Source organism: Bos grunniens, chromosome X (genome assembly GCF_055505025.1).
Source record: "Bos grunniens cultivar Pamir isolate PY7600 chromosome X, Bosgru_T2T1.0, whole genome shotgun sequence".
NCBI lineage: Eukaryota > Metazoa > Chordata > Mammalia > Artiodactyla > Bovidae > Bos > Bos grunniens.
The window spans coordinates 28,078,859-28,097,949 of NC_141194.1; the positions used below are offsets into that span (position 1 = coordinate 28,078,859).

Consider the following 19,091-nt stretch of genomic DNA (forward strand, 5'->3'; position numbering starts at 1 on the left):
TTGGGGTTGTAGTCTGAGCATAATGCAAAGTGTGCTGCTGCTGCTGCGCAGTCGCTTCAGTCGTGTCCGACTCTGTGCGACCCCATAGACGGCAGCCCACCAGGCTCCCCCGTCCCTGGGATTCTCCAGGCAAGAACACTGGAGTGGGTTGTCATTTCCTTCTCCAGTGCATGAAGGTGAAAAGTGAAAGTTAATTCGCTCAGTCCTGTCTGACTCTGTGCAACCCCATGGACTGTAGCCCACCAGGCTCCTCCATCCATGGGATTTTTCAGGCAAGAGTACTGGAGTGGGGTGCCATCTGCAAAGTGTACAGTAGGCACTTTATATTTAATCAATAAAAGCAGAAAGAAAGAGTATAAATGAGGAAAAGACTGTTAATTTTTGGTTTACCTAACTCCTTCTTGTGCTTTTTCTTCTAAAAATTAAAGTTATATGCTTGTATTTGCTTATATTATTTAGGAATGTAAGATAAATTCTAATGGATTAGGCCGCATGCTTATTCTCTTGTTTATTTCCCAATTATTATTTGAGAAGGAGCTCTTTATTTTTTCTGTTGGCTGTGAAGCATGCTGGACCATCCCCAACCAGGGATCAAACCCACCCATGCCCCCTGCATTGGGAGCAGGGAGTCGTAAACGGTGGACCAACAGAGTAGTTCTGAGAATGACCTTTTTTGTAGGCTTACTAGTACTGTGGATGCTTTTTAAGAAACTGGAACAACAGCAACCTCCAAAACAAGATCCTGTCCATTGAATTTTAGAGTCTAGGAGGTACTATTATATGAAAAGATGGTGAGATACTCTCTATGACCAAAAGCAGGGTTCTCCAAACTTCAGGCCTCCAACCAGCACCTCCTGTGAGATCAGCAGCAGCATTTAGATTAGAAATAAAATTCACAATAAATGTAATGTGCTTGAATTATCCCCAAACCATCCCCCATTTCCAGTCTGTGGAAAAATTGTCTTCTACAAAACCAGTCCCTGGTGCCAAAAAGGTTGGGGACTGCTGAAAGAACAAGTCAAAAGCAGGGGTAAGGAGGGCAGGCAGTTGGAGTTGAAAGCAAGTGTAAATGGCCTGCGGTGAGGCAGTTTGGAGCCTTGTTGTTGTTCAGTCATTAAGTCATGTCCCACTCTTTGTGACCCCATGGACTGCAGCTCAACAGGCCTCCCTGCCTTTCACTATCTCCCGGAGTTTTCTGAAACTCAAGTGCATCGTCAGTGATGCCATTGAACCATCTTGTCCTCTGCTGCCCCCTTCTCCTCCTACCCCAAATCTTTCTTTCCTAGCATCGGGGTCTTTTCCAATGAGTTGGCTCTTTGCATCAGGTGGCCAAAGTATTGGAGCTTCGACTTCAGCATCAGTCCTTCCAATGAATATTCAGGGTTGATTCCTTGAGGATGGACTGGCTTGATCTCCTTGCTGTCCAAGGGACTCTCAAGAGTCTTCTCCAAGACCACAATCAGAAAGCATCAATTCTTCGATGCAGCTTTCTTTATAGGCCAACTCTCACATTTGTACATGACTACTGGAAAATCCATAGATATAGGTACCTTTGTCGGCAAAATGATGTCTCTGTTTTTTAATACAATGTCTAGGTTTGGAGCCTTAGGAAAATGCAGAGCCTTCAGTGAGAAGTCATTTTAAGTGAAGTTGTCTCGTGGGCTAGAGAGACAGTGGGAGTGGTGGGCATGGCCAGATTCTCAGATGGAGGGCCTCAGAGAGTCCAGAGACTCCTGCACTGGTGACATTTACCCTGGGTTGAGGGAGCCAGAGACCTTTCCATTAAGAAGGTACTTGATTGTTTTTATCTTGTGTGTAATTGGGCAAATTCTAGGCAAGTTCTAGATTTTTTGTTGGTACTTAAATACGTGGAAATATTGGTAATTTAGATGAAAGGGTAGCTAGGAGGGAAGATACTGGTCAATGACAAAAATTCTAAGAACTTTGAGTTGTTTGCAACTGGGAAAGATTCTACCTCAAGCACATTCTATGTTACATCCTCTGGTGTGACTATTACATGATTGTCCTTGCTAGGCAACATTTGAATTCACTGTGATTTTCTTTGTCTTGGAGTTTGGTTAATGTGCTGGAGTTCAGAAGGCTAGTGAAACAGTATGTGAAACAATTGACCAGCTTAAATTGCTTTTGCCTCCTCAAAGAGATTGTTGATTAATCACACCTTGAGTCATTTTACAAAGAAAGAACTGCATGTGTCCAAGAAGGAACCCATGACCTCAGGATGACCCTGGAGCCAAGATCCTCAATTTAGGGGAACTCAGAGAATACAAATGTTGCCCCAAGGGCCATTGCAAAATGAGAAGTCCTTCAATAAGGAAAGCCTGGCTTCCTGTAACCTGAGTAGCTGATGGACTAATTTAAAACTAGCCAATTAGCTTCCAAGTTAGAAATTCCCGTGACCCCTTACATTTCTCCCAGGCTGCTGGATTGAAGAGAGATTTGATACCTTGCCTCCTGCTTTGGTCAGCCTTGCAGTAAAGCTCTTTTCTCAAAAGCTCTTGCCATAAGTATTGGCTTCTGTGCACATCTGTCAGTGAGCCCATGTTCAGTGAGTTTGGGCAGCCTAGTTGAAATTTAGGACTTGTGACCATCTGCTTGATGCACTTAGCCCCTGGTGGTTCTCAGCACCCACCCTGAGTGGCCACCTCGACTGAGTTTGTCTAGAAAGTCGGCTCTCAGGTTCCTGTTTCCTAGCCATGGCACTCTGGGCTCCTTGGGCTTCTTTGGCTCCTTTCCTTTTAAGAAAAGGAATAGCTCCTGGATCATATATCTTTGGGGTGAGTAACCTCATTATAATGTTCCTATAGCTAAATGTGCTATATGTAGTTAGAATGTGCCTGTAGTCTAATAATCTCATCAGGACTGTAGGTTAGAGAGGACTGGACTGTTGGATGGCATCACTGACTCAATGGAAACAAGTTTGAGCAAACCTCAGGAGACAGTGAAGGACAGGGAAACCTGGAATGTTATAGTCCATGGGGTGGCAAAGAGTCAGACACACCTGAGCAACTGAACAATGACAACAACACTGTGGGTTAGGGTCCCGCCTAGTGGAGTTTCTTCCATCTGGATAAAATCCAGAGGCTAGGATGAGGGGTTGTTTAGGGACCCTCCTGAGGGGAAAATGCAAGAGGTTAGAGCTGCTGAGGTATTCAACGATTGGGTTAGAGCCTCGAACACTACGTTAAGGTCCCAGGTCTTTGGATTTATTTGCCTATTTTTAACTATGTCTGACTGTTACATGTGTTGGGATTGGCTAATAGGAAGTTGGCTATTGGATGACTGTGACAAAATTTTATTAAACCTGTTATTAATGAGGGTCCTCTGAATCGGGAGATAAACGCCTTGCTCCTGGACTGGAAACCTTGCTTTATGGAGGTGATGGAGTTTTTTACTCATACTTTTGGCCACCTGATGTGAAGAGCTGACTCATTTGAAAAAGACCCTGATGCTGGGAAAGATTGAGGGCAGGAGGAGAAGGGGACAGAGGATGAGATGATTGGATGGCATCACCGACTCAACGGACATGGGTTTGGGTGGACTTTGGCAGTTGGTGATGGACAGGGAGGCCTGGCGTGCTGCGGTTGATGGGGTCGCAAAGAGTCGGACACGACTGAGTGACTGAACTGAACTGAAGGTGATTGCCTGTAGATATTGTTACAGATGGATATCCTTTTTTAAAAGAATACTTTTACTGGAGAATTACTGATTTACAATCTTGTGTTTAAGGTGCACAAGAAAGTGATTCAGTTACATATATATTCAATCTTTTCCAGATTCTTTCCCATATAGGTTATTACAGAATATTGAGTAGAGTTGCCTATGCTATATCAGAGGTCCTTTTCAGCTATCTATTTTATATATTGCTGGTTTGTGTATGTTCATCCCAATTTCTAATGTATCCATCCCCCCATGTTTCCCCTTTAGTCATCATAAGTCTGTTTTCAGAATGTGAGAGTCTGTTTCTGTATTTTAAATAAGTACATTTGTGTCATTTTTTTAAAATTAGTACCTATGAGTGGTATAATATGGTATTTGTCTTTGTCTGACTTACTTCATTCATTATGAAAATCTCTTAAGTCCATCCGGTGCTGCAAATGACATTCTTTCATTCTTTTTTATGGCTGAGTATGATTCCATTGTATTTATGTATCACATTTTTATTCATGGACCTGTAGGTAGTTTCCATGTCTTGGCTATTGTAAACAGTGCTGCAGTGACCATGGGTGTGCTTATACCTACTCGAATTATGGTTTTCTTCAGATATATGCCCAGGTAGTCTATTTTTTAAATGTTATTGGAGTACAGTTGATTTACAATATTGTGTTAATTTCAGGTATATGGCAAAGTGATTCAGTTATACATTTATGTACATTCATTATTTTTCAGTTTCTTTTTTCATATAGGCTATCACAGAATATTGATTAGAGTTTCCTGTGCTATGTAGGAGGTCCTTGTTGGTTATCTATTTCATATATAATTGTGTGTGTATGTTTATCTCAAGCTGCTGATTTCTCCCTCCCTCACTACGTTTCCCCTTTAGTAACCATAAGTTTGTTTTCATCATCTTTCTGTTTTGTAAATAAGTTCATTTTATCACTTTTTAAAATTAGATTGCACATAGGAGGGATATACTTGTCTTTGTCTGACTTAATTCACTTAGCGTTACAATCCCTGGGTACACCCGTGTTGCTGCAGATGGCATTCTTTCATTCTTTGTTATGGTTGAGTAATACTCCTTTGTATTTACAGACCACGTCTTTATCTACTCCTCTGTTGATGGACATTTAGGTTGCTTCCATGTCACAGGTATTGTAAATAATGCTGCAATGAACATTGGGTGCTGTAACTTTTTCGAATTATGATTTTCTCTGGATATTTTCCCAGGAGTGGGATTGCTGAATATTATGGTGGTATTATTTTTTTGTCTTATTTTCCTGGAGTATAAGTGATTTACAGTGTTGTGTTAGTTTCAGGTGTATAACAAAGTGACTCAGTTATACATACACATGTATTCCTTCATTTTCAGATTCTTTTCTCATACAGTTTATTACAGAATATTGAGTAGAGTTCTCTCTGCTATATAGTAGGTCCTTTTTGGTTATCTCTAGTATATACAGTTGGTATGTGGACTTCCCGGGTGGTACAATGGTAAAGAATCCACCTGCCAGTGGAGGAGACACAAGAGAAGCACGTTCGGTCCCCTGATCGGGAAGATCCCCTAGAGTAGGAAATGGAAACTCACTCCAGTATTCTGGCCTGGAAATTCCATGGACAGAGGAGCCTGTTGGACTACAGTTTATGGAGTCACAAAGAGTCCAACACGACAGTTGTATATGTTTATCCCAAGCTCCTAATGTATCCCTCCCTCAACATTTCTCCAATGGTAACCATAAGCTTGTTTTAGGTATCCCAAAGTCTCTTTCTATGTTGTAAATAAGTTCATTTGTGTCATTTTTAAAAATTGGATTCTACATATGAGTGTTGTCATATGATGTTTGTGTTTCTGTGTCTTACTTAGTATGACATTCCCTAGGCCCATCCATGTTGCTGCACATGGCATTATCTCTTTTTTTTATGGCTGAGTAATATTCCATTGTACCACATCTGCATTATTCATTTCTCTGTAGATGGACATTTAAGTTACTTCCATGTCTTGGCTAATGTAAATAGTGTTATAATGAAGGTTGGGTGCATGTGTATTTATGAATCATAGGTTTCTCTGGATATGTGCCAAGAGTGGGATTGCTGGATCATATGGTAACTCTATTTTTAGTTTTTCATGGAGCTTCCCTAATGTTCTCCATAGTGACTGTTCTCTACACTCCATCATTTATTGTTTGCAGATTTGGGGATGATGACCATCCTGGCTGGTGTACTTATCATTTGCATTTCTCTGATAATTAGTGATGTTGAGCATCTTTTCATATGCATTTTGGTCATCTGTATGTCTTCTTTGAAGGAATGTTTGTTCATACACTCTGCCTACTTTTTTATGGGATTGTTTATTTGACACAGAGGTGCCTGAGCTATTTATATATTTTGGAGATTATTCCGCTGTTGTTTGCTTTGTTTGCAAATATTTCCTCTCATTCTGTGAGTTGTCTTTTTGTTTATGGTTTCTTTTGCTCTATGGAAGCTTTTGACTTAAATTAAAGGTCACCTGTTTGTTTTTCTTTTTATTTTCATTACTCCAGGAGGTGGATCAAAAACCATTTTACTAAAAGAAAAAAATACTGCTACAACTTATGTCAAACAGTGCTCTGCCTAGGTTTTCCTCTGAGAGTTTTAGAGTGTCTAGCTTTACATTTCAGTCTTTGATCCATTTTGAGTTTATTTTTATGTATGATGTTAGAGCATATTCTAAATTCATTATTTTACATGTAACTGTCCAGTTTTCAAGGCACCATTTATTGAACAGACTGTCTTTTTGGTTCACTAGTATTTTGTTCAGGATTTTTGCATCTGTGGTCTTCAGTGATATTGGCCTGTCATTTACTTTTCTTTTTGTGTGTGTGTGTGTGCTTATCTATCTCGTTTTGCTCTCAGTGTGATGGTGGCCTCAAAGAATGAGCTTGGGAGTGTTCCTTCCTCTGTAATTTTTGAGCACCACAGTGGAAAAAATTGGTCAGTCAACTGTAGAGCTCAGTTTGGGCTGATGAGTGGCCAGGAAGAGCCAAGACAGATGACCCAATAGTAATAAATTCCATCCAGGCACCAAAACCCCAACGTTAAAGCAATAGCCTGTAAAGAGACATGTGAAGGAAACAAAGCCTCTGATAATCACCTTTCTTAAATACCAATTAATCCAACCTTGTCAATCCTTATATAACACTCCAGTCCTGTTGGTACAAAAATTTGGGACCTGGGATTATCATTTTCTACAGAATTTGAGACTCGTTAACCAAATTGAGGATGATTTCCCACAAGCTTGAAGAATGTACAAAGAGAAATGGGGGGATTGAAGCATAAAGCATTGACCAGTTTAAAGTGGTTTTGCCTCCTTAAAACAGGTTGTTGATTAACCAAACCTTGAGTTATTTTTAGAGGCAGCACTATGCATGTGCCAAAAAGGAGCCTCCATTTCCAGGATGACTGCAGAACCAAGAGGGTTCAGTCTGTGGAACTCTCAGAGTAGCAATGTTGCCAGGGGAGAAATGTATGAAGTCCTTCAATACGGAAAATCTGGCTTCTAGCAGCGTGAATAGCACACATGAATTAATTTAAGACTAGCCAATTAGGTTCCAAGTTTGCAGTTCCCCTAAACCCTTTCATTTTACCTCAAACTCTGGATTGAGGAGACAGATTTGAGAGCCCTACTTCTTGCCTTCTTGCTACTCCACCTTGGATTAAAGTTTGTCTCTCAAAAGCCCGTTCCATAGTATTGGCTTCTATGTGCATCAGGCAGTGAGCCCTTGCTGGGGAACACTAGCGACTGATAGGCCCGGAATTAGATTCCTCTCTGAATTCCTCTAGATCCGACGCTGTTATACTCCTCTTGCCCTAAAGCAGAGCTTGTGTTCCTTAACACTCAAATGTATCCTGGGATAAAAGTAAGGACTCTGGATATATTCCAATACACTTCTTTAGGCAGAAAGCCTTGAAGGCTACATCAATAAATGACAGGAATAACGAAGAGAAAGAGATGATAGGGACAGTAAAATCGTCTCTCTGTGCAGTGTCCGATTACCTCAATCAGAATAGCACAAAACCATCTTGGATGGCTTTTTTCCTTTAGAAGTGTACTCATATCTCAGATATGGTGACTTGGGTTCTAGATCACTGCCATAAAGTGAAAATGGCCTTAGAGTACATCATTAGGAATTTGGGGGATTCCCAGTGCTTATAAAAGTTGTTAATCCTATTGTACACTTACTAGAAGATGTCTAAAAAATGCACATAGCTTAATTTACAAATGTGTTATAATAGTAACAAAGATAACTAATCAGAGCACCATAAGAAATAAAATAAGGAAAGAGTTTAAAATATTTAAAGAATTAACAATATGTGGAATAGGGATCCCAAGTGAATACATGATGTTGGGAAAACCATGCCATAGACAGGTTCAAAGCATGGTTACCATAAACTTTCAGTTTGTAACGAAACACAGTATTTGTGAAGCATGATTACATGCAGTAGAATGTTTGAAAAGTATGCCTGTCAATCAATTAAAACAAGTCATGAGTAGAGACTGACTCTGGCTTTTGAAAAGGATGGAGCAGCATTTTTCTCTGGGAGCACACCCCATTCTGCCCCCTGCCTTCTGTGTTATTTTCCCCATCTCAGGTCAAGTCTGGGACATGAAACTGTAAGGTTTGTATTAGGGACACTCCTCAAGAGGTTGCTGGCATGTGGTGTTCTCCAGGAATCTTTTAATCCAAGAGCTAGACAAAATTTGGGCCCCCATAAGTGGGGCAATCCCAAAGAAAGGCAAATGCCAAAGAATGCTCAAACTACCGCACAATTGCACTTATCTCACATGCTAGTATAGTAATGCTCAAAATTCTCCAAGCCAGGCTTCAGCAATACATGAACTGTGAACTTCCTGATGTTCAAGCTGGTTTTAGAAAAGGCAGAGGAACCAGAGATCAAATTGCCAACATCTGCTGGATCATGGAAAAAGCAAGAGCGTTCCAGAAAAACACCTATTTCTGCTTTATTGACTATGCCAAAGCCTTTGACTGTGTGGATCACAATAAACTGTGGAAAATTCTGAAAGAGATGGGAATACCAGAACACCTGATCTGCCTCTTGAGAAATTTGTATGCAGGTCAGGAAGCAACAGTTAGAACTGGACATGGAAAAACAGACTGGTTCCAAATAGGAAAAGGAGTTCGGCAAGGCTGTATATTGTCACCCTGTTTATTTAACTTCTATGCAGAGTACATCATGAGAAACACTGGACTGGAAGAAACACAAGCTGGAATCAAGATTGCCAGGAGAAATATCAATAACCTCAGATATGCAGATGACACCACCCTTATGGCAGAAAGTGAAGAGGAACTCAAAAGCCTCTTGATGAAAGTGAAAGTGGAGACTGAAAAAGTTGGCTTAAAGCTCAACATTCAGAAAATGAAGATCATGGCCTCTGGTCCCATCACTTCATGGGAAATAGATGGGGAAACAGTGGAAACAGTGTCAGACTTTATTTTTCTGGGCTCCAAAATCACTGCAGATGGTGACTGCAGCCATGAAATTAAAGGACGCTTACTCCTTGGAAGGAAAGTTATGACCAACCTAGACAGCATATTCAAAAGCAGAGACATTACTTTGCCAACAAAGGTCTGTCTAGTCAAGGCTATGGTTTTTCCTGTGGTCATGGATGGATGTGAGAGTTGGACTGTGAAGGAGGCTGAGTGCCAAAAAATTGATGCTTTTGAACTGTAGTGCTGGAGAAGACTCTTGACTCAGAGTCCCTTGGACTGCAAGGAGATCCAACCAGTCCATTCTGAAGGAGATCAGCCCTGGGATTTCTTTGGAAGGAATGATGCTAAAGCTGAAACTCTAGTACTTTGGCCACCTCATGCAAAGAGTTGACTCATTGGAAAAGACTCTGATGCTGGGAGGCATTGGGGGCAAGAGGAGAAGGGGACGACAGAGGATGAGATGGCTGGATGACATCACTGACTCGATGGACGTGAGTCTCAGTGAACTCTGGGAGTTGGAGATGGACAGGGAGGGCAGAAAATAACACAATATTGTAAATATATTATCCTTCCATTAAAAATAAATAAATTTGTTTTAAAAAAGACATATTGAAGAAAAGAGGAGCAAAAAAAAAAAAATTAACTTTGAATTGGGATCTTGGATGGGACCACAGGGACATCAACCTGCCTGCAACAGCTTCCATTCTTAGGAGACCGTGTTTGGGAAGATGAGATCATCTTCACTTCCTCCTATGGGGACACAGGGTGATTGGCTTTTACTATCAGACAGGTATCAGTTCAGGAGAAAGAGGAGGTTCTCTGCCAGGAGCTCAGTTGAGGAATCTGAGTGAAGACTCAGAGCATGCATCCCAACCCTTGGATTTCAGCCCAGGAAATCTCAGGGATGGGCTGTGAGGTTGAACATCTGCTTTACTGTTTTATACCAAGTCTAGGGGAGGGGAAATGTCTAGTCTGAAGGTGCAACCACCAATCAGCAAGTGGAGAATAGTGCCCAGCGTTTTAAGGATCCAAGGTAAGGACCATGAATGATGATCCCAGTGAACTCAGGGTAGAAAAGACCCTACTGAGCTCTCAGCACTGGGTATCCCCTGGGAGGGAGGTGGACTGAGGCATCCCTTCACTTGCTTCTGGATCATGTGGAGGTCTGAAGTGTCTGCATCAGAGTAGCAGAGAGAAGGGTGCCCAGGCTCCACTAGGACTTGATGTGATAATACTGAAGATGAGCTGAGAGGACCCCACTGCCAGCCCCTGCTGTCACCTCAGTAAGTCCAAAGCAGGACTGAGAGGACGCAGAGGAAAAGTAAGCCTCTGTTCTTCTTCTGGGATTCTCAGGGGACTGGCTGACCCAGAAAACAGGAGCCTTGTGGGTTCCTAGAGCAGTGTCCTCAAGGAAACCTGCACAGACGGCCTTTGATGAAGCCAAGGTAGAATCTCCCTGTTTTAAGGTGCTCATGTCACCTCATTCTCCATCCTCCAGGTGCCCCAGTCTCCTGTCTATTGGCCCAGACCCCTGCCTGCAGTCCCTGACCACAGCCATCATGCCTCGTGGACAGAAGACTAAGCACTGTGCTCATGAGAAATGTCACCAGGACCGGGCTGAGACCCAGGGTCTTCATGATCATGCTACCACATCTGGGGAAGAAGAAACCACCTCTTCCTCCCCTCCTGATTCAGAGAGTGCTCCCTCAAGCTCGTCTGCTGCTGGCACCACCACGGGTCCTCCGGGAGCCCAAGGCACCACCAGTGCTGCTGCAGGTGCTATATGCAAAAGATCTGGTGGTGGTGGCACAGCATGCTCGAGATCTGGTGTAGGTGCCGAGGGCCAAGTTCAGGGAGGTGAAAATTCCTCCCAGGCCTCAGCTGCTGCTGAGAGCTCTCACACAGATCTTCTGACCAGGGAGGCAGAGAGTTTGCTGTGGTACATGCTGTTTAAGTATATGATGAGGGAGCTCATTAAGAGGTCAGAAATGCTGAAGGTTATCCACAGAAGTTACAGGGAGCAATTCCCTGAGATCCTCAGCAGGGACTCTGAGTGCATGGAGCTGGAGTTTGGCCTGGTGCTGAAGGAAGTCAGGCCCAACAGTCACTGCTATACCCTGGTGAGCAACCTAGATCTCAGCGACAGTGGGTCTATGAGAGGTGACTGGGGGCTGCCTAAGAATGGTCTTCTGATGCCTCTGCTGGGTGTCACCTACCTGAATGGTCATCGCGCCTCTGAGGAGGAGATCTGGAAGTTCCTGAATATGTTGAGCATCTATGATGGAAGAAGACACTTCATCTTTGGAGACACCGGTAAGCTCATCACTCAAGATCTGGTGCAGGAAGAGTACCTGGAGTACCGCCAGGTGCCCGGCAGCGATCCCCCTCGCTATGAGTTCCTGTGGGGTCCTAACACGCTCACACAAAACAGCAAGACAAAAGTCCTGCAGATTTTGACCAAGGTCAATGATTCAGCCCCAGACACCTTACAGCCACGTTATGAGGACTCTTGGAGAGAGGAGGTAGAGAGCTCTGGAGCCAGGGCTGCAGCCGGGACCGACCCTTCTGCCTCAGCCAGCGCTGGCCCTTCTGCTCGGCCAATGCAGGCCTTTCTGCCTTGGCCAGACCTGACTCTTCTGCTGCAGCTAGGGCTGACATGTCTGCCATGGCCCGGCCTGGCCCTCCTGCTTCGGACAGTGCTGGCAATCCTTCCTCGGCCAGACATGGCACATCGGCCTCAGCCAGGGCTGACATATCTGCCAGGGCCAGTTCTGGCCATTCTGCCTTAGCCAGTGCTGGCCCTTATGACTTGGCCAGTGCTGGCCCTTATGCCTCAGCCAGTGCTGGCCCTTCTGCCTCGGTCAGTGCTGGCCCTTCTGCCTTGGCCAGACCTGGCATTTCTGGTGCAGCCAGGGCTGGCACTTCAGCCTTGGCCAGTGCTGACATGTCTGCCAGGGCCAAGCATGGCCCTTCTGCCTCAGCCAGTGCTGGCCCCTCTGCCACAGCCAGACATGGCACTTCTGCCGCAGCCAGGGCTGACATGTCTGCCATGGCCAGGCCCGGCCCTTCTGCCTCAGCCAGTGCTGGCCCTTCTGCCTTGGCCAGACCTGGCACTTTTTCTGCAGGCAGGGCTGACCCTTCTGTCTCAGCCAGTGCCGGCCCTTCTGCCTCGGCCAGTGCTGACCCTTCTGCTTTGGCCAGTGCTGACCCTTCTGCCTTGGCCAGACCTGGCACATCTGTTGCAGACAGGACAGGCACTTTGGCCTCAGCCACTGCTGATATTTCTGCCAGGGCCATGCCCAGCCCTTCTGCCTCAGCCAGTGCTAGCCCTTCGGCCTTGGCCAGTCTTGGCATTTCTGCTGCAGCCAGGGCTGGCACGTTGGCCTTGCCCAGTGCTGACATGTCTGCCAGGGCCAGGCCTGGCCCTTCTGCCTCAGCCAGTGCTGGCCCTTCTGCCTTGGCCAGTCTTGGCACTTCTGCTGCAAAAAAGGCTGGCACTTTGGCCTTGGCCAGTGCTGACATATCTGCCAGGGCCAGGCCTGGCCCTTCTGCCTCAGCCAGTGCTGGCCCTTCGGCCTTGGCCAGTCCTGGCATTTGTGCTGCAGCCAGGTCTGGCACTTTCGCCTTGGCCAGTGCTGACATGTCTGCCAGGGGCAGGCCTGGCCCTTCTGCCTCGGCTAGTGCAGGCCCTTCTGCCTTGGCCAGACCTGGCACTTCTTTCCAGCCAGGGCTGGCACTTCGACCTCGGCCAGGGCTGACATGTCTGCCAGGGCCAGGCCCGGCCCTTCTGCCTCAGCCAGTGCTGGCCCTTCTGCCTTGGCCAGACCTGGCACTTTTTCTGCAGGCAGGGCTGACCCTTCTGTCTCAGCCAGTGCCGGCCCTTCTGCCTCGGCCAGTGCTGACCCTTCTGCTTTGGCCAGTGCTGACCCTTCTGCCTTGGCCAGACCTGGCACATCTGTTGCAGACAGGGCAGGCACTTTGGCCTCAGCCACTGCTGATATTTCTGCCAGGGCCACGCACAGCCCTTCTGCCTCAGCCAGTGCTAGCCCTTCGGCTTTGGCCAGTCTTGGCATTTCTGCTGCAGCCAGGGCTGGCACGTTGGCCTTGCCCAGTGCTGACATGTCTGCCAGGGCCAGGCCTGGCCCTTCTGCCTCAGCCAGTGCTGGCCCTTCTGCCTTGGCCAGTCTTGGCACTTCGGCTGCAAAAAAGGCTGGCACTTTGGCCTTGGCCAGTGCTGACATATCTGCCAGGGCCAGGCCTGGCCCTTCTGCCTCAGCCAGTGCTGGCCCTTCGGCCTTGGCCAGTCCTGGCATTTGTGCTGCAGCCAGGGCTGGCACTTTGGCCTTGGCCAGTGCTGACATGTCTGCCAGGCCCAGGCCTGGCCCTTCGGCTAAGCCAGTGCTGGCCCTTCTGCCTTGGCTAGTCCTGGCACTTCTCCTGCAGCCAGTGCTGACATGTCTGCCAGGGCCAGGCCTGGCCCTTCTGCCTGGGCCAGTGCTGGCCCTTCTGCCTTGGCCAGACCTGGCACTTCTGCTGCAGACAGGGCTGGCCCTTCTGTCTCAGCCAGTGCTGACCCTTCTGCCTTGGCCAGAACTGGAACTTCTGCTCCAACGAGCACTGACATGGCTGCCAGGGCCAGGCCTGGCCCTTCTGCCTCAGCCAATACTGGCACTTCTCCTGCAGCCAGGGCTGGCCCTTTGGCCTTGGCCAGTGCTTACATGTCTGCCAGGGCCAGGCCTGGCTCTTCTGCCTTGGCCAGATCTGGCACTTCTGTTCCACCCAGGGCTGGTACTTCGGCCTCGGCCAGTGCTGACATGTCTGCCTGGGCCAGTGCTGGCCCTTCTGCCTTGGCCAGACCTGGCACTTCTGTTCCACCCAGGGCTGGTACTTCGGCCTCGGCCAGTGCTGACATGTCTGCCAGGGCCAGTGATGGCCCTTCTGCCTTGGCCAGTGCTGATCCTTCTGCCTTGGCCAGACCTGGCACTTCTGCTTCAGCTAGGGCTGACATGTCTGCCATATCCAGGCCCGGCCCTTCAGCCTCAGCCAGTGCTGGCCCTTCTGCCTTGGCCAGACCTGGCACTTGTGCTCCAGCCAGGGCTGACATGTCTGCCAGGGCCAAGCCTGGCCCTTCGGCCCCAGCCAGTGCTGGCCCTTCTGCCTTGGCCAGATCTGGCACTTCTGCTGCAGCCAGGGATGGCCCTTCTGTCTGGGCCAGTGCTGGCCCTTCTGCCTTGGCCAGACCTGGCACTTCTGCTCCAGCCAGGGCTGACATGTCTGCCAGGGCCAGGCCTGGCCCTTCTGCCTTGGCCAGTACTAGCACTTCTCCTGCAGCCAGGGCTGGCACTTTGGCCTTGGCCAGTGCTGACATGTCTGCCTGGGCCAGTGCTGGCCCTTCTGCCTTGGCCAGACCTGGCACTTCTGTTCCACCCAGGGCTGGTACTTCGGCCTCCGCCAGGGCTGACATGTCTGCCAGGGACAGTGATGGCCCTTCTGCCTTGGCCGGTGCTGATCCTTCTGCCTTGGCCAGAGCTGGCACTTCTGCTCCAGCTAGGGCTGACATGTCTTCCAGGGCCAGGCCCGGCCCTTCTGCCTTGGCTACTGCTGGACCTTCTACCTTGGCCAGTCCTGGCTCTTCTGATGCAGTCAGAGCTGGCACTTTGGCCTTGGCCAGTGCTGACATGTCTGCCAGGCCCAGGCCTGGCTCTTCTGCCTCAGCCAGTGCTGGCCCTTCGGGCTTGGCCAGTCCTGGCACCTCTCCTACAGCCAGGGCTGACACTTCGGCCTTGCCCAAGGCTGACATGTCTGCCAGGGACAGGCCCTGCCCTTCTGCCTGAGCCAGTGCTGGCCCCTCTACCTTGGCCAGACCTGGCACTTCTGCTCCAGCCAGGGCTGACACGTCTGCCAGGGCCAGGCCTGGCCCTTTTGCCAGGGCCAGGCCTGGCCCTTTTGCCAGTGCCTGGCCTGTGCCTGGTCCTCTGGCCTTGGCCAGACCTGGCACTTCTGTTGCAGACAGGGCTGTCCCTTCTGTCCCAGTCAGTGCTGGCTCTTCTGCCTCAGCCAGTGCCGGCCCTTCTGCCTTCACCAAACCTCGCACTTCTGCTGCAGCCAGGGCTGGCCCTTCTGCATCGCCCAGTGCTGACCCTTCTACCTTGGCCAGACCTGCCACTTCTGCTCCAGTCAGAGCTGACATTTCTGCCAGGGCCAGGCCTGGCCCTTCTGCCTCGGCCAGTGCTGACCCTTCTGCCTTGGCCAGTCCTGGCCCTTCTGTTGCAGCCAGGGCTGGCACTTTGGCCTTAGCCAGTGCTGACATGTCTACCAGGGCCAGGCCTGGCTCTTCTGCCTCAGCCAGCGCTGGCACTTCAGCCTCGGCCAGTGCTGGCCCCTCTGCCTTGGCCAGGCCTGGCACTTCTGCTCCAGCCAGGACTGGCACTTTGGCCTCGGCCTGTGCTGACCCCTCTGCCTTGGCCAGACTTGGCACTTCTACTGCAGCCAGGGCTGGCACTTGGGCCTCGGCCAGTGCTGGCCCTTCTGCCTTGGCCAGACCTGACACTTCTGCTGCAGCCAGGGCTGGCCCTTCTGCCTTGGCCAGTGCTGACCCTTCTGTCTTGGCCAGTCTTGGCACTTCTGTTGCAGCCAGGGCTGGCACTTTTTCCTTAGCCAATGCTGACATGTCTGTCAGGGCCAGGCCTGGCCCTTCTGCCTCAGCCAGAGCTGGCCCTTCTGCCTCGGCCAGTGCTGGCCCCTCTGCCTTGGCCAGGCCTGGCACTTCTGTTCCAGCCAGGACTGGCACTTCAGCCTCGGCCTGTGCTGACCCCTCTGCCTTGGCCAGACTTGGCACTTCTACTGCAGCCAGGGTTGGCACTTCGGCCTCGGCCAGTGGTGGCCCTTCTGCCTTGGCCAGACCTGGCACTTCTGCAGCCAGGGCTGGCCCTTCTGCTTCGGCCAGTGCTCACCCTTCTGCCTTGGCCACACCTGGCACTTCTGCTGCTGCCAAGGCTGGCAGTTTGGCCTCAGCCAGGGCTCACATGTCTGCCATGGCCAGGCGTGGCATTTCTGCCTCAGCCTAGCCTGGTCCTACTGCCTTGGCCAGTGCTAGCACTTCTGCCTCGGCCAGTGCCCACTCCAGGGCCACCTCCAGCCACTCATCTCGCCCCTGGTGTTGTCTGAAGCCCATTTTTCCCTTCGTGGTTGGAAAAGGCTGTCAACCTGTGTTCCTAATATGCATCAATAACTTGTTGACTTCCCCCCCAAATTTTCAATATTACTTTTCTCAAGAGAAACTTTATTTAGTTTAATGATAGAAGTATATTATTTACCTGGATACACATTGTTTGCTGTTTGTTAGATTTAGGAGTAAGAGTTTTGTTTTTTGAAATACATATTGGAAATCCTTAAATCACTTGTGATGCAGGATGAGAATTACATCACTTTAGGATAAGAATATGCTTAGAAATGTGAAAGACACCACACTAAGAGAGGCTCAGAACATTGATACATAAATAGAGATATAGCTGAAAGCTAGTCAGTTTTTGGCTTACTTTCCTCTCTGTTTAGTGTCCCTTTTTGTAAAGGTAAAAGTTATATATCTGAATCTGCTTATGTTTTTGAAGAATGTTTGAGAATATAAATTATCACAAATGATTTATTCGTGGTTCTTCTTTTACACAAACATTAATTGAGCATCTGCTCTTAAGAAGTCTTCATGCTTATACTGGTGATATTTAGTCAGAAATGTCCCAGCCTCTTCCCATTCAATTATAGTCTCTCAGAGAAGCTGTCATCCTATGGAAGAGGCTGAGATGCTCTCTACCTCAAGAAGAAAAAGAAAAAAGGGTAAAGTGGGGTTGGAAACAGCATATTACTTTGTTTTCATTGCTAGGCAGAATTTTTGCTAGATTCAGGAGGTTGGGTATTTTTTTTTTCCCCCTTCAGTTAGAATGCTGCATAGTACCTGATATCTCTTAGATGCAATAAAAAAAAAAAAAAAAAAACCAGCTGATGTAATCCCATCTGATTATCTGAGGTCAAGATAATCATAGTAATAACCGCCATTGCCCCTAATGTGTCAGTAGAGTCAAGCACCATGACAGATGCTTTCTGTAAATACATATATTCCACCAGTCCAATAGGACAGGGCCTATTAAACACAGTTCATGATGGAGAGCCCGAGGCGCATAGAGACAGTGTTTGATTTTTGCTGAAATACTTCTGGGTGGTAAATGACAGAGCTGGGGCTAGACTCCTGCTCTATAAACTACTGTAGCACTCATACTATTTTCACCCCCACCCCAAGACATACCCTTGTCTTTTTTAAAAAAATACTTTTAATATTTGATATTTCATTTCCTTTTTCTTATTGATTTGGCTGTACTGGCTCTTAGTTGTGGCACGGCACGTGGGGTCCACTTCCCTGACCAGGGATCGAACCTGGGCCCCCTGCATTGGGAGCTTGGAGTCCTAGCCCCTGGACCACCAGGAAAGTCCCCACCCTGTATCTTTTATTTCAGGGTTTTTCCCAGCACTTCAAAATGTGTTCTAGGTGATAAAAAGGAATGCCCTTGTGCTCAAGCTACTGGATCAGAATGTGTAGCCAGAGCAGTAAGAATACCAAATACATTTAACAAAAAATACATACCCCTTATTCATTATTCACAGATTAATGACACAGTATTTGGTGCCAGCATAAGCATGTATGTTGGCCATATTAGATAACCTCTGAAGACCAAGGGCTCTCCATATCATGCTTACAGTCTCTTGCCTGTAGAAAGTATACTGCTGTTATTGCTAAGTCACTTCAGTCGTGTCCGACTCTGTGTGACCCCATAGACAGCAGCCCACCAGGCTCCCCCATCCCCGGGATTCTCCAGGCAAGAACACTGGAGTGGGTTGCCATTTCCCTCTCCAATGCATGAAAGTGAAAAGTGAAAGTGAAGTCGCTCAGTCGTGTCCGACCCTCAGGGACCCCATGGACTGCAGCCCACCAGGCTCCTCCGTCCATGGGATTTTCCAGGCAGGAGTACTGGAGTGGGGTGCCATTGCCTTCTCCAGGTAGAAAGTATATCTATCAGAAATAACATGAGAATCTTCACCTGTCTGATGAGGAGATAGGTTAATGTACTTTTTTCCCTGATGGGTGACCACCTGTCCTGGGACTCCTGCCTTGGGCTATAGCTTCTCCATCTCCCATCACTCCTAGGACAGGGACCCATTCTCTGTAGCACTGCAGAGCAAACACGGCTCAAGAGTTTGCAGAGATGTATAATTTCCCCAGAAGCCTTTAATCCAAGACACAGCAAGCAAGATGGGGAGGAACCCATGGTGGAGGATTAAGGAGAGCAACACCCCAGAAAAGGAGGGAGTGGTCACTGGAACAGCATTCCTGACTGCTCTCAAACACAGAAGATCTCAGAACTGTTAGGCAAAGCATAGCCTCGCTTATTCTTAAGGCTTCTCAGAGACCTAAGAAACTTGGTGTTGGGGCAGAGTTCTGAGGTTGGATAGGAGTGATGATCAGTCTCTCAGAATTGATGGTGATTAACGTGAATGGGGGTGATAGAAAGACCCAGCCACAATGGTAGCAGCCTGTATAGACCTGTCCTCATTGGCAAGCCCATAAAAAGTCCAGAAAAATCCAGGCTGCTGTGGTTAATGGCTTCACTCCAAGTCCCGGGAAGGTGGGACACTGGGAATCAGCAGAGTCCTCAGCCTCAGTTCAGCAGACAATACAACCCCACTGCTACTGTTAAGTCACTTCAATCGTGTCCAACTCTGTGTGACCCCATAGACGGCAGCCCACCAGGCTCCCCCATCCCTGGGATTCTCCAGGCAAAAGCACTGGAGTGGGTTGCCATTTCCTCCTCCAATGCATGAAAGTGAAAAGTGAAAGTGAAGTCGCTCAGTCGTGTCCGACTCTTAGCGACCCCATGG

At 47.9% G+C, this 19,091-nt stretch overlaps 3 protein-coding genes across 3 annotated transcripts; all 3 read left to right on the forward strand.

Moving 5' to 3' along the window:
- The first annotated feature begins 10,667 nt into the window (after positions 1–10,667).
- Positions 10,668–12,053, forward strand: LOC147340035 (melanoma-associated antigen B1-like). The gene has a single exon (XM_086388375.1). The coding sequence runs from the start codon at positions 10,724–10,726 to the stop codon at positions 11,951–11,953; it is 1,230 nt and encodes a 409-aa protein (XP_086244501.1). The 5' UTR covers positions 10,668–10,723; the 3' UTR covers positions 11,954–12,053.
- Positions 11,843–16,805, forward strand: LOC147340036 (uncharacterized). The gene has a single exon (XM_086388377.1). It carries the CDS (start codon positions 12,109–12,111, stop codon positions 13,585–13,587), a length of 1,479 nt encoding a protein of 492 aa, XP_086244503.1. The 5' UTR covers positions 11,843–12,108; the 3' UTR covers positions 13,588–16,805.
- LOC147340037 (uncharacterized) lies at positions 13,619–16,805 on the forward strand. Its single transcript, XM_086388376.1, has one exon. It carries the CDS (start codon positions 13,619–13,621, stop codon positions 14,996–14,998), a length of 1,380 nt encoding a protein of 459 aa, XP_086244502.1. The 3' UTR covers positions 14,999–16,805.
- Positions 16,806–19,091: the final 2,286 nt, after the last annotated feature.